Source organism: Ammospiza caudacuta, chromosome 11 (assembly GCF_027887145.1).
Source record: "Ammospiza caudacuta isolate bAmmCau1 chromosome 11, bAmmCau1.pri, whole genome shotgun sequence".
Taxonomy (NCBI): domain Eukaryota; kingdom Metazoa; phylum Chordata; class Aves; order Passeriformes; family Passerellidae; genus Ammospiza; species Ammospiza caudacuta.
This window is the reverse complement of record NC_080603.1, coordinates 26,913,985-26,927,223: the sequence shown is the minus strand read 5'-3', so window position 1 is coordinate 26,927,223 and position 13,239 is coordinate 26,913,985. Positions and strand designations below refer to the sequence as shown.

Genomic DNA, 13,239 nt, shown 5'->3' with positions numbered 1-13,239 from the left:
GTGCTGGACAGAGCGGGGAGGTTTCTGTCAGCACGTTCTGCTCACAGCCCCTCGTGTCCCCAAGCTGCTGAGAGCCACCACTGACCCCCGTGTGCCACTGGGGCAGCTCAGGCTCCAGATAAGCACTGAAGGAGTCACCTCCACAACTCCCATCCATGCCCCAGGCTTTTGGAAAGACAGCAGTTCTTCAGCAAATGACAAAGACGTTTCCCCTAACACCATGACTGCTCTGTGGATTTACTGAAACGAGTAGATTTCATTCATGAGCACCGAAACCACGAACACTAAGCAGTTAGCAAGCACATAATCTAGTTACTCCCGGGCCAGCCACGTCTCTGCAGAGCTGGTGAGACACTGCCCCATCAGCATCCAGCTCCAGCACCCCCAGCAGGGCCATGCGGGGACACTTTGTGGTGCCCCACTGTGACACTGGGTCAGCCAGCACTCAGGGCAACACGGGGCAACCTGCTCAGGATACACCAAACACTTGGAGGCTTTCAGCCTGCCCAAGCTGCCATGTGCATGTGCTAACTTCTTGTGAGTGCATTTAATGCTGAGACAGATTTAAGCTGTTGCTGGAATGAAACCTGTGGATGGCCAAGTTCTCCCCAGGAGTTTGGTGCCTTCCATATGCACTCAGAGCAGTTTGCTGTTCCAGGCTAATTCCCTCACATACCAGGATGCCAGAGCCTGCACAGGTGCCTGCACAGGTGCTTGGACAGCTGCAGGCACACGAGTCCCACAGCAGCACTAATAAGGACATTGAACAGGGCACTGCCATGGTCCCTGCTACAGGGGGAGCCTGGCCATGACCCCACGTCAAAGCTCAGTGCCAGGGACAGCCCAGGCCAGCAGGGACAGCAGGGACAGCCACTCACTGCTCCACAGCCCCGGCTGCCCTCCCCGCACTGAGGTGGCACTGCCACAGCCAAGGATGACCGGCTGGCATTTGGCCTTGCTGTCACATCTGGGTGAGGAAGGGACTGCAGAATGACCTGGAGCAGAACTCCACCCTCAGCCGAGTTCCCTGCTGTGGAATGAGCTCACCCACACACACAGGGCCAAGAGATTCAAACCCTGAACCTGATGCTTTCCTTGCAGGCCTGGTGCAGCCCCTCCAGGAGAGCTGGCTGCTGTGAATTATTCAGTGGGGCCATATCCATTACCTGGGGAGGCAGATGGAGTAACACCTGCCCTCCTTTAGCCACGGCCGCCATGGAGAGCTCTGGGTGCCCAACACCAGCAGCCCTTGGCACCACGCTCAGCAGCCCAGCACAGGCAGCCCTCCCTGCAGGCCATCCTCAAATAACTCATTTGGCCTGAAATAGGCTCTGGTTTCTATACAACAGCTGTCCCTATTCCCAGAGACTTCCAGCAGATAAAAAATATCTACTAAAATCAACCATGACAGATACAAAGGGAAAAAAGTATCAACTGCCAACGCTGCCCTGAAAATTTCTAACATAACAGGAAAGATGATATTTCAAAGTTTAATCCATGACTTTTGATGGCTTTATTTTAGATTAGCTTGTTTGATTTTAAATTACAGACAATCTTGTCACAAAAATTTCTTCTGCGCTACACAATTCTGGCAAGAAAGCTCTTATGCTAAATGCATTTTCTAAGTGTTTCCTTTAAAAGAACATAATCCAACATCCTTAAGGATGAGAAAAACACAAAAATTAACTTGAATCTACCATGATTTCTCCTTCTCTCTACAGCATTCACTCTTTATCCACTTAGAGGCTTAAGCTAAGTGCCACTTTCTATTCAGCACTGACTTAAACTGAAAAAAAATTAGATGTTATAAACTACAAGATACTGAAGAAAGTTATTCAAGATGTCTTCCTTTTTTGTATCATCTCCTGCAATTCTTGGAAAGACATCTTTTATCCAGTGCTTTCATTCAAATTTTACATACCACTTGCAAATGTGTTATACTATTATAAGTGCTACTAAAAAAAACTCCTCTTCACTGAAAGCCACAGCAAAATTCCCAACAGATGAAAAGGTCAAGAATGTTTTTATTCAAGGCAAACACATTTGTAATAATTTAGGCTAACACAGAAGTGCAGTTTGTTCTCATCAAAAGAGCAGTATCTCAAACACAAGCTACATGTTTTCATAGAGAAGCTGACTTGACTTTCCAGTCAATACAAACCCACCAGGTTTTCATGTTAAACATTCAGGAATAGATACACACTTGTTATACCAACAATGTCCACACAAACACTGCAATTTACCAAACCCAAGGGTTAAGTTACCTGATTTTTCTATAACTATTTCCAGACAGATTACAAGTTTGTCTTATGGCAATTCCGAACTCAAACATCCTTACCTTTTTCTGGACTTAAATTTTTATATACTTCAAGGTCTGCCATTAAATTTGTAACTCGGGCATTATTGGCAAGCAGAATGGAAATTCTCCCTTCGGGAAAGGCTCAGTTTGATCTTCACGCCTTCAAAGCCAAGCAATCCTTGGAAGCACAGCCGAGCGCCGCTCCTCAGGATGAGCGAGGAGACCTCGGCGATCCACAGCACAGATCCAGAGGGGAGAGGCGGTCACTCGGCTCACGCTGGGGGAGCGCGGGCTGCGCGGGAGCCGGCAGGGTCTGCCCGTGCCGCGGCTGCGGGGCGGCGCTGCTCCGGCATCCCCGCACCCAGCGCCGGGCACGGCACGCTCCGGGCACCGCACCCAGCGCCGGGCACGGCACGCTCCGGGCTCACAAGGGGCTCCGGGCTCCGCGCACAGCGCCGGGCACGGCACGCTCGGGGCACCGCAGGCACTCCGGGCACCGAGAGGGCTCCGGGCTCTGCAAAGGGCTCCGGGCTCCGCAGGCGCTCCGGGCTCCGCAAGGCGCTCCGGGCACCGCAAAGGGCTCCGGGCACCGCAAAGGGCTCCGGGCTCCGCAAAGGGCTCCGGGCACCGCAAAGGGCTCCGGGCTCCGCAGGCGCTCCGGGCTCCGCAAGGCGCTCCGGGCACCGCAAAGGGCTCCGGGCACCGCAAAGGGCTCCGGGCACCGCAAAGGGCTCCGGGCACCGCAAAGGGCTCCGGGCTCCGCAAAGGGCTCCGGGCTCCGCAAAGGGCTCCGGGCTCCGCAGGCGCTCCGGGCTCCGCAGGCGCTCCGGGCTCGGAGCGCGGCCGGCCCCGGGCAGCGCAGGGACTCCCGCGGGCAGCGGGGCGAGGGGCGGGCAGGAATTACCACGCTCCGGCTCGGGAGCGGCGGAGTGACGCAGGCTGAATGCGGGAGGGGAAACCCGAGCCCGCTCCCGAGTAACCCCCGCATCTGCAGCCGGAGGGGAGAAACCCCCAGCACCTTTGTGGCCTTTGCCCCGGCTCCGTGCCCCTCCTGCTGCCGCTGTCCCACTGTCCCCAACTCCGGGAACAGCCACCCTGCAGGGACAGGCCGGCTGCGGCACAAATGCGCTCGGGTCGGGCTGTGCATCCCTGAGCAAGGCAAGGAACGAGGAGCAGGAGTGCCCCGGGAGGGGCTGAGCACCGGCTCTGCCAGCAGCTACAGAAACCCCCCGTGCCCCTGGAGAAATCCTGGGCTGGTTTAAGGCATCCCAGTGCTCCTGAAATCAGGCAAAGTGGAACAATGGGCAGGAGCATTCAGACTTGCATAAACCGCACTTCCTTACAACAGAGCCCACAGGGCTGGAAAGCACAGCAAGAATGAAGTCAGCTCCACATACAGTGCTTCACATCCTTCATTTATTGCATTTTCTAATTCTTTCCCTCTTCAGCTGGCTCTTCCACTGTGACATTTACATCAGCACACCAAAGGAATTCCCAGCTGTATTCCTAAACACTGTGACAGCAATAAAAGAGACTTTGTCAAGCACAGGCCAGGAAAAAGTTACACGACAGACAACGTGACAGAGGAGGAAAACAAATAAAAACCACTCAAAAAACCACCTCTCATAGTTCCACATGCCTGCAGAACTTCAGTGGGATGGGAGACAAAATCCAAGTGGAGCTGACATGTTTTACCTCCTGAGAAATCATCATTTCATAGCTGTTGGTAGCACAGAGAGCCTTCCCACAGCCCCCACGACAGAGCTCAGCACTCTGTGGGTATCCATGGACCATGTCCAGCACCCTGGAACGTGAATCGAGACCCCAGACCCGCTGCAGGATCTCTTGGCTGCTCAGCTGTGGCTCTGGTGGCACTGTCAGGAGGTGGCACAAGTCCCACTCTGAGGAGGGAGTGTCACCCACTGCCAGGCAGAGCAAGGGAAATGGGGTGGCCACGGCGTTACCCCAGCTCTGGTTCTCAGCCCACCACGTTCATGGCTGAAACCACCACTGTGGTGCCTCTAGACAGTTACCAGTGCATTGAAATTATGCAGTTCAACAACAAAAAATAAACTGTCACTGCTGTACAGTTTAATTATTGATATATCAGATTGCACTTGATAATGTGTTAAATGCAAATTACTCACACTCCTACTGTTCTGTTAATTATAATACAAGCTACACACAAGCACCTTTAATGCCACAGCTGCTCTGTAAGAAACCTTACGCAATCACCAATACACTCTTCATTATTTTGTCTCCAAAATAAGCTTCTTTTTAAAACCAGACATGCCTAAATGCTACATGTCTTTAGAAATTCAAACATGTTATGTAGGTTAGAAGCACATTACAGCAAACAAATGAAGATGTTATGTAATTTAGTTGACAGATGCCAAATGGTATAAGACCTGTAGGTTTATCCAACTTCAAAAAAACCTCCAAAATCAATCCCCATGACAACTCCTCAGTGTCAAGCCAGGTTTTGCGCTGAATCCCAAGCCCTGACGGTTGGTTTGGCTTTTCCTTGCTCACGGGCTCATTGTCCTGCTGGGAATGCTCTGCAGGGCCACGGCTCACACCGTTCCAGCAGTCCCAGACGTGATGGTGACAAACAAGTTTCTGAACAAAGAACCCACTTCCCTTTGCCTGTAGCTGATTGACATCAATGGTCACTGTAACACAAGATCTTTCCAGCCATCGCTGCTGTCCTGGGGGTGCTGCACAGTCCCAGGTGAGGGCTGGCAGGAACAGGAACAGCCTCACCTCCACACCTGCTTTTCCCACTTGGGTTTCCTGCCCACACCTCACAAGGCTCAGATTACTGCACGGAGACACAGCCCTGCAAGTTCTACTGCAAAAATATCCATTTTCCAATAAATGAGAATATGATTTAACTAACAGTTTGGAAATTACAGCATCAGAGGAAGGTTCATTTTCTAGCTCATTGGGTTTTCCTTTATCACTGTCAAAATAGCTGGAAACCAGCACAAAGCCTAATTCTGCTAAAGAGCAAGGAAAGCTGATTAGGGAACTAACACCTCTTACAGGGAATAGATAATGAAATAAGGAGATAACAACATCTTCATAATCATCTTCCAAGTGTAATCTTAGATCTGAACTGTGAGACAATCTCCTTGTGAAAAGTCAGCCAGCAGTGAATAAAACTTTGTATCAGCTGTACAGAAAACTTGTCATTTTTATCAGATTAAAGCTTTTATCAACTCATTTATCGTTAATGAAGACATGGTTCTATGGAAAGCTGAGAAACACAGAAAAATGAAAGGAGAAAAATACTTGGCATTGGCATTGGAACACAAGGACCTGAAATACTGTCTGGAGACAGATCCCACATGAGACTCCACCTTTCATTAACAGATGCAGAGACAGACACAGCTCTTGAACAAAGCAGAGAGAGTTTCTTCAGGCACTTCAGGCCCTTTTTAAACCTCAGTGGACTTGAATACATTAATTCCTTAATGCTCTTCTTGCAAAAACAATTCCATTTACATCTGTTTGTCCCAAGGAATGGATTGTGGATATTTCACATAAATCAGAACATGAGCCCAAACCCAAGTTCCTGCACTCGTTCTGCTTTCCCAGCACCATTCTGAAGCAGATAAAAGGCTGAGCCCTGCAGCCCACAGCTGGCATCTGTAGCTGTGCCCCCAGCCCTGCACGAGGCTCAGGCAGAGCTAATTATAGAGCACTGCCCATAGCAAACATCAGGCCTGAAGGATTTGTGCAATCTGGCGAAGCTCCGGGACTGCTCCCCCAAAACTCTTGTGCTCCAATAACCAAAATAGGCCATTTGACTGCATAAAAAAGGACAACAGAAGGCATTTTCTGTTCTCATTGGGCACGAAGTCTGAGGCCACTGCAGCAAGGACGGGCTCTCCGTGGTTTCCTCATCAGGGTGTTGGACAGCCAAAGGCACCAGGATGTGCCCAACACAATTTAAGGACCTTCCATGGTCACCTGTCAGGCTCAGACCCACTCACACCTCCCAGGGAATTCCCTTCCCAAGGTGAAACACAACCTGCTCCATCCAGCCAGAGGGTCCACACCAAACACCACAACTTTTGGAGGGGGTTAATTCCCACAGATGGCCACAAGCACAAACGAATTCCAAATATCTTATGGAAAAAAATAAAAAATATCAGGTGCAATGAAAAAATAGGAATTACCTAGATGCAGTTTTGGCTGGGGAAGTACTTGCCTTGCTGACTGGGAGGCACTGGGAGCCACAGGAAGGGCTGCTCTGTACACTTTGGGTTTTTTCCCTTTGTATTTCTAGCCCCGACCATCGAGCAGCAAAGTTAAATGGATGTTTGCTCTGACAGCACAGCCATTCCTACATTGTTACTGCCAGCAAACAAACAAAACATGATGCACAGTTACAGCTTAAAACCCCTGCAAAAATAAAAAAAAAAATAAATCTCTCCTTCCAAGCCTAGAGGGATGCTGTACTTTGTATTTTGGAACTGCTCACAAGAGGAAGGAAATGAAAGTGAGTTCATCAAATCCTCAAGGCTATTCCAAACATTCTAATTGCCTGTCTTCTCTGTTCTGCAGAAACTGCTAAAACAGCTCACCCCAGCCCCTGTCTCTGGTCTGTTATTCTCTGTGTGCACACACACTGCTGTATCTCACTGCTGCTGTTGCTGAAGAAAACTGACATTTTTGCTTCTGGGCAGATAAGACTCCCCAGAGTACAAGGCACAGCAGCAACCTCCACTTCTGCAACCAAAAATTTCAGACATAAACAGATAAGAATTTTAATATCCTGCAAATGCAGCCATTAGCAGCTTTTCTTAATAAAATTATAAAATTATGAGAGAGCCTTAGGCGATGTGGATGCACCCAGTACTTCATTGCACACACGAATCTCAGTCATTATTTAAAGACAACCCACCAGAGCCCGTGGAAAGCCCCACAGCTGTGTACCAATACTGCTTGTGTAACAGCATGCAAGTGTCCCAAAGCACCCTTAAACCCAGCAGAGAGCAGCCTGATCCATGGCCAGCAGCACCTCCTGAATGGAATGGGAGCTCTGCTGCTTGTAGCTGATGTTCACTGGACACAGGGAGTGAATGGGACCACAGATAGTTTGCCAGCCTCATTTCCCACTAGTCAATACATTGCCTGCTAATCACATTTACAGCTTCAGAGCAAGAGCTGTAACAAATACAATGTAAGAGCTGTTACAAATACAATGCTGTAACAATTTTCCCAAAACCTGTCGATCTCTCACTCAAAATATCTTAGTTTTTCCTGGGCCTGTTCCATACACTTGTGGGCAATTTTCAACTTGCTCTGGTGCCAACTTCCCCCATCAGCTCAAATAAGCCTTTTCCTCTCTGAGCTTTCCCTTTGCAATGCACTCAGAGCCAGCAGTCACATTCCCTCTAAATCTTTGATTTCCAAACTAAACAAGCCTGACTTATCTCAGCTTCCCTTCTGTACCTTCTCCCTGTTCCTGAGCTCCCCCTGCTCAAACTCGGCTGCCCAGAACTGCATTGGGCTGGGCCTTGTGGCACCAACACCTTCACCTTACTGAGTGCTCAAAATTTCATCCTCCTTCAGCTGATCACAGAACCAGAGTGCTTTGGCTTGGAAGGGACCCTAAACTCACCTTGTTCCACCCCTGCATGGGCAGGGGCACCTTCCACTGCCCCAGGGGGCTCCAAGCCCCTCCAGCCTCGAACACTTCCAGGGATGTGACATCCCACACTAATGGGATTCTGCAGGGGCACTGCACTGCAACAGGGCTGCAGGCTCAGCCAGCTGCTTCTGCTGCAAGCTGAGCCTTTTTTCCTTTTGGTTTTACTGGGGAGGTTTGGTTTTGTTTGGGGTTTCATTGGTGGTCTTTTGGGTGTTTGGTTTTTTACATTAAACAATTAAACCACTCCCAATAGAGCTTAAGCATTTTTATTAATGCAGTCCATGAGTTCTTGCCTTTGAACTCCTCAGCAGGAGGTGAACAAATGGAACCCCATCTGCTCAGGTGCTTAAACTAATGCAGGTGCCACAAGGGTGTGAAGAAAACACCAGAGATGAGCACAGCCAGTGCATCTCTTGTGCACCTCTGCAGACACTTCCAGTTCTCCTAAAGATCCTCCTGTGGTTTTTGAGAACACCAACTGGTCCTGTGGGGTGTTTTTACCTGGGCTGCCCCAAGGTGCTGCAGTTCCTCCAGCTCACAGGTTCAGTTCCAGACAATCACTCCAGACAGCCCTGGTGCCACTGACTGCCCCACTGCTCCCAGGGAGGGTGCACTCGGTTAATGTGAGCAGCCTGAATTACCAGCACAGCCCTGGAGGAGCCCAGCCTCTCTGGAGCTCCAGAAAAACACACTAATTCCTGGGACATGCACACATCCTTACCCATGCTGTCACCTCTGTCACTGTCCAGGGGGAATTCAGCCCCTCCATACACTCACAGGGAAAGGAACTGTCCTGCAGCGTCTTGCTTAGGTTAAAGGAGACAAATGGGAAGCCCTGATGGATTCTGTGAGGGAAAAATAGTTAATCTTTTCTGATCATCAATCAAAGACAGATAAATTAGGCCATGAAATCTTTCTGGTCTAGGATTCCTGCTAATTATGCCCTGGGCTGCAGATGATTATCACTTTGCAGACTCATCCCTCAATAGCTGTTCATGGATTGCTGGACTCTGTGTGATGGATCATTATCCAGCCAGTGCACCATTAGCAGGATAAAGGTGAGGTGCTGCTCTGAGCTGAAACACACCTCAGGCCTCAGGGCATGGACCAGGCTCCTCTTCCACTGATCTGGAGTGGCAGAGCTGCAAATCCACACCCCTGTGCCTGCTCCAGTCCCACACTGGTGCAGGGAGCAGGGATTAACAGGCATCCACCAAAACACTGCCACAGTGCCCAGGGGCACCGGGGTGAGCACGTCCCTTCCACAAGGTCAGAGGGAGCCCTGAAGGAACATGATCCCACCAAAACCAGTGGGACCACACGAGTGGCCTGATAAATGCCAGGAACAAATTCATTTCATTGGAGAAGCAGAGTGGTTCTGCCTGGAGATGACAGCACTCTCCCTCTAACACAAGTCCCAAGTGCAGCACACACATGAATTAATGTGACAACACCACTGTCAGACTTACTTACAGAAAGTTATTAACATTCTTCTGGTGTCCCAAATAGGACTAGAAGTGCTCGTGGGCAAGGAAAAAACAGTACAGGGAAAAATGGGGCTCTCTCTGAGAGCCGGCTTTCATTAGGAAGATTCACAGACTGACAAATGATTAATTCTCTCACTAAGCCATTAACTTCATCAATGGTGACATAACCACAGTGACAAAAATGCAGATACAGTTTGTTTTACAGCGGGCTGCAAACCTCTCCAGTCCTGACAAACACACTGAAAATGGAGCTGTATGCTCTCTAGGGAAAAAAAAAATCACCTTTGCTTTGAATGAGACGAGCATTTCTATCTTTAATTCAAAGCCATTCCATGCCTCTGTTATTAATAGTGCCATAAATCTGCCCCGGTGATGGGGTTTAATTACTGACCTCAAAGGGAATAAAGAATACAAGGTGTGGGGGATCGGTGGCACCGGGGGGTCGGTCAGACCTCGCCGCGGGGGATATCGGTGGGACCCGGTGGAATCGGTCGGATCCAGCCCCGGAGGGGTCGGGGCGACGGGGGGGACGGTCCGACGCTGGCAGAACCAGCTGGGCAGCCCCGAGGGGGATCGGGGCACTCAGCCCCGGCCACACCAGAGGAGATCGGTGGTACCGGGGGAATCGGTCAGGCCCAGCCCCGGCAGGCCCGGGGGAGACCGGTCGGGCCCGGTACCGGGGACATCGGTCGGACCGGGGGACATTGATCGGAGCCGGTACCAGAGCCATCGGTCAGAGCCGGTACCGGGGGCGGCGGCCAGAGCCGGTACCGGGGGGATCGGTCGGGCCAGGGGCCATCGGTCAGAGCCGGTACCGGGGGGATCGGTAGGGCCGGGGGCCATCGGCCCGAGCCGGTACCGGAGGGATCGGTCGGGCCGGGGGCCATCGGGCGGAACCGGTACCGGGGGGATCGGTCGGAACCGGTACCGGGGGGATCGGTCGGAGCCGGTACCGGGGGGATCGGTCGGGCCGGGGGCCATCGGGCGGAGCCGGTACCGGGGGGATCGGTCGGGCCGGGGCACATCGATCGGAGCCGGTACCGGGGGCGGCGGTCCCGGAGCGCCCCCTGGCGGTGCCGCCGCAGCCCCGCCGTTCCCCCGTCGCTGCCGGGGGTCCCGCACGCCCCGAGCGCCCCCCGAGCGGAGCGGGCACGGCCGGGGCTCGGCCCCGCTCTGCCCGGAGCAGCGTCCCCAGGAGATACCCCGGGCATACAGAATGTCGGGCACCGCCGGCAGCAGGAAACACCGAGAGCCGAATGCAGAGTAACCGTAACTGCAGGAAACACCGAGAGCCGAATGCAGAGTAACCGAACTCACCGTGGAACACGCCGTTGTCCGCTAGGAAGTGCCGGCAGTACTGCAGGCTGCTCTTCTTATCCAGACTCCAGTAACTCATCGTGAGGCAGCTCCCCGCTCACCATCAAAGGCTCTGACCCTGCAAGGGAAACGGGAATGGGTAACTGGGGCTTAATTTACAAACAATGTCCCCAACTCCTGCTGCCGCCGTAGTTATTTGAGCCCTTCATGCAAAACGTTCCATCAGCTTCACACAAAGATGACAACAAAGGAAGTTCTTCACTCTCCAAACGCGTCCATCCCCACGGACACATCACCTGGATGGAGGCAGAGCTGTGCTGCGCTGGTGCCACCAGCCAGCACCTCCCCGGGTGCTGCAGGGAGCAATGGGCACCTCTGTCACCACCCCCCGAGCCAGCCCAGGCCACTGTGGGGCCTGGAGACACGATCAATTTAATCCATTCAGTGATGCTGTCCCATATTTAACAGGCTACAGACACATCCCACACCACAGGACTATAAATCCTCCCCAAGTGAAGGTTACAGTAATTAAAGAGGTGACTCAGAGGTAATCACCCCCTGACTTTGAGACCAGAGCAGAGTTATGAGGACACAGGGCCCTGTGCCCTTGCCCTTGGCTGACATTGGCCTGAGGCACTCTGAAATCGCCCATGGACGGGCAGCTTGAGCCTGGGGAGGAGCACTTACATCAGCCACCCAAAATTAACACTGACGGCTGCAGGCAGACACACCAGCATTTCATACTTCTTTGAAGCCATGGAATTCCTAATCTCCTGTCCTGACACCAAATCCTTTCACTGGATCCTCCTTCTCCCTTTGCTATTTTATGAAGTTCAGGTTCTGGTTTCAGCAATCCAGACACCCCTTCCTGTTACAAGCCCACTTAGGTCTCCCATTTTATCTCCCTCCCACCTTCACTCTGGTCAACCCAGCTGCTTGCTCACCCACACTTGGCACAAACAACCCCAACTGTCTTTATCCGAGCAATTCTAGCAGGATGTGAGGACACTGCCACCCAAATCTCCTCACTAAACCACTGCCAGGGGCCCTTAGTAACAAAGCCACCCCCAAATGCAGCCCCACAGCACATGAAGGGACACAGATCCATTTCATTCAAAACAACAAGGACAACAAATAACCTGAAATCCCAGCCAACAGGACTCCTCTGATCCTTAGCGACCAATTTAGCCACAGTCCATTCCTGGGGTGCAGCCAGCTAGCAAGGGAACAGAAGGACCTGGAGAACATTTCCCCTGTCCCCGTGCAGCCTCAGTGTCAATGCTGATGCTGATTTGAGAGCCAGAGAGACCCACAGGGCAGCCCCAGTGTGACACCACGCAGGAACAGCAGGGATGGGATGGGCTGGGTGCTCTGCTGCAGGTGGGAGCCACAAACACCTGTGTGTGCTTTGCTCCATCCTAAAACGTCCCCAGGCTCCACCGAGGGTGTGTTTTGCGTATGGACCGTGTCTTGTTTACACTAAAGGCATGTTTTCCCAACTTTGGAGCCCAAGCAGCAGTACCCACTACCCCTGCCAGGCTTCATCTTCCACAGTCCCTGCTCTTTCACCCTCGCCACCCAGCAGCTTTCCTTAGAGCCTGCACTAGGGCCACCCTGCTTTACGCAGCAAGGCACAAGCTGTTAGTTACCTTCAAAGCACAGGAATAACACCACAGTCCAGCCTACAGCCTGGCTTTTCGCTTTAGGCTACAGGAGGCCAAGAGGCACGGTGCTTTAATTAAGGAAACCATATCAAATATTCACCCCCAAGAATTTGCACACAATAGCAGCAGATCTTATCTCCCACACAGAGATAAGATCTCGCCCGTATCTCAGGGAGATTTACAGGGAACTGTGGCTGTCCATACCGCCCTGCAGTGCCTCTGAAAGAGCCCCTGAGCCCCCTCCCCTCCCTCTCACGGCCGGCTGACACAATCCTCCTTTGTTCTGGCACAAAGGGTTCTCCCACACCACGGTGGCCCCGCGGAACAAAGGTTCTCCCGGGCACATCGGGGATGAAGGCAGGCTCCCCAAGGGGTTGCATCAGCTGACACAAACATCCCACAAGAAAACCTTCCCGAGAAACACCAGCAGTTCTTTGGATAGTGCTCAAAGTTATTTGCTTTACAAGGTTCCAGGAGCGCCCAGCCAAGATCATGCCTTACCCTACGGTACAAAAAAACAGCAAAAAAAATCCCAACCAACCCCACACTTGGGCCAAATACCATCGTTTCAAAGGAACACACGCTTAGGAACTTAACTGTATACAAATTTGCATCATTTCAATACAGGAGAAAAAGAACATTCTGTCTATGCCGCTGACTAAAATGCAGGCTGTCCCTGTATCACTTATTTTATACATGTAGAACAAATTATTAGAGTAAAAAGTGTCCATAAGTACATAATTAGTTTAATTAGGACTGCAACAGCAAAACTATTTTGGCAAAAAGTTACCAAAATCCTGACGAGATATA

General features: G+C 51.6%; 1 protein-coding gene across 1 annotated transcript in view; it reads right to left on the bottom strand.

Annotated features, from left to right (window-relative positions):
- The window catches only part of PLCH1 (phospholipase C eta 1), a 45,455-nt gene extending 34,611 nt beyond the window's left edge, over positions 1–10,844 (bottom strand). The window contains exon 1 of the mRNA XM_058811872.1: positions 10,766–10,844. Coding sequence (XP_058667855.1) covers positions 10,766–10,844 — 79 coding nt within the window. The remainder of the gene's footprint in view (positions 1–10,765) is intronic.
- Between the last annotated feature and the right edge of the window lie 2,395 nt (positions 10,845–13,239).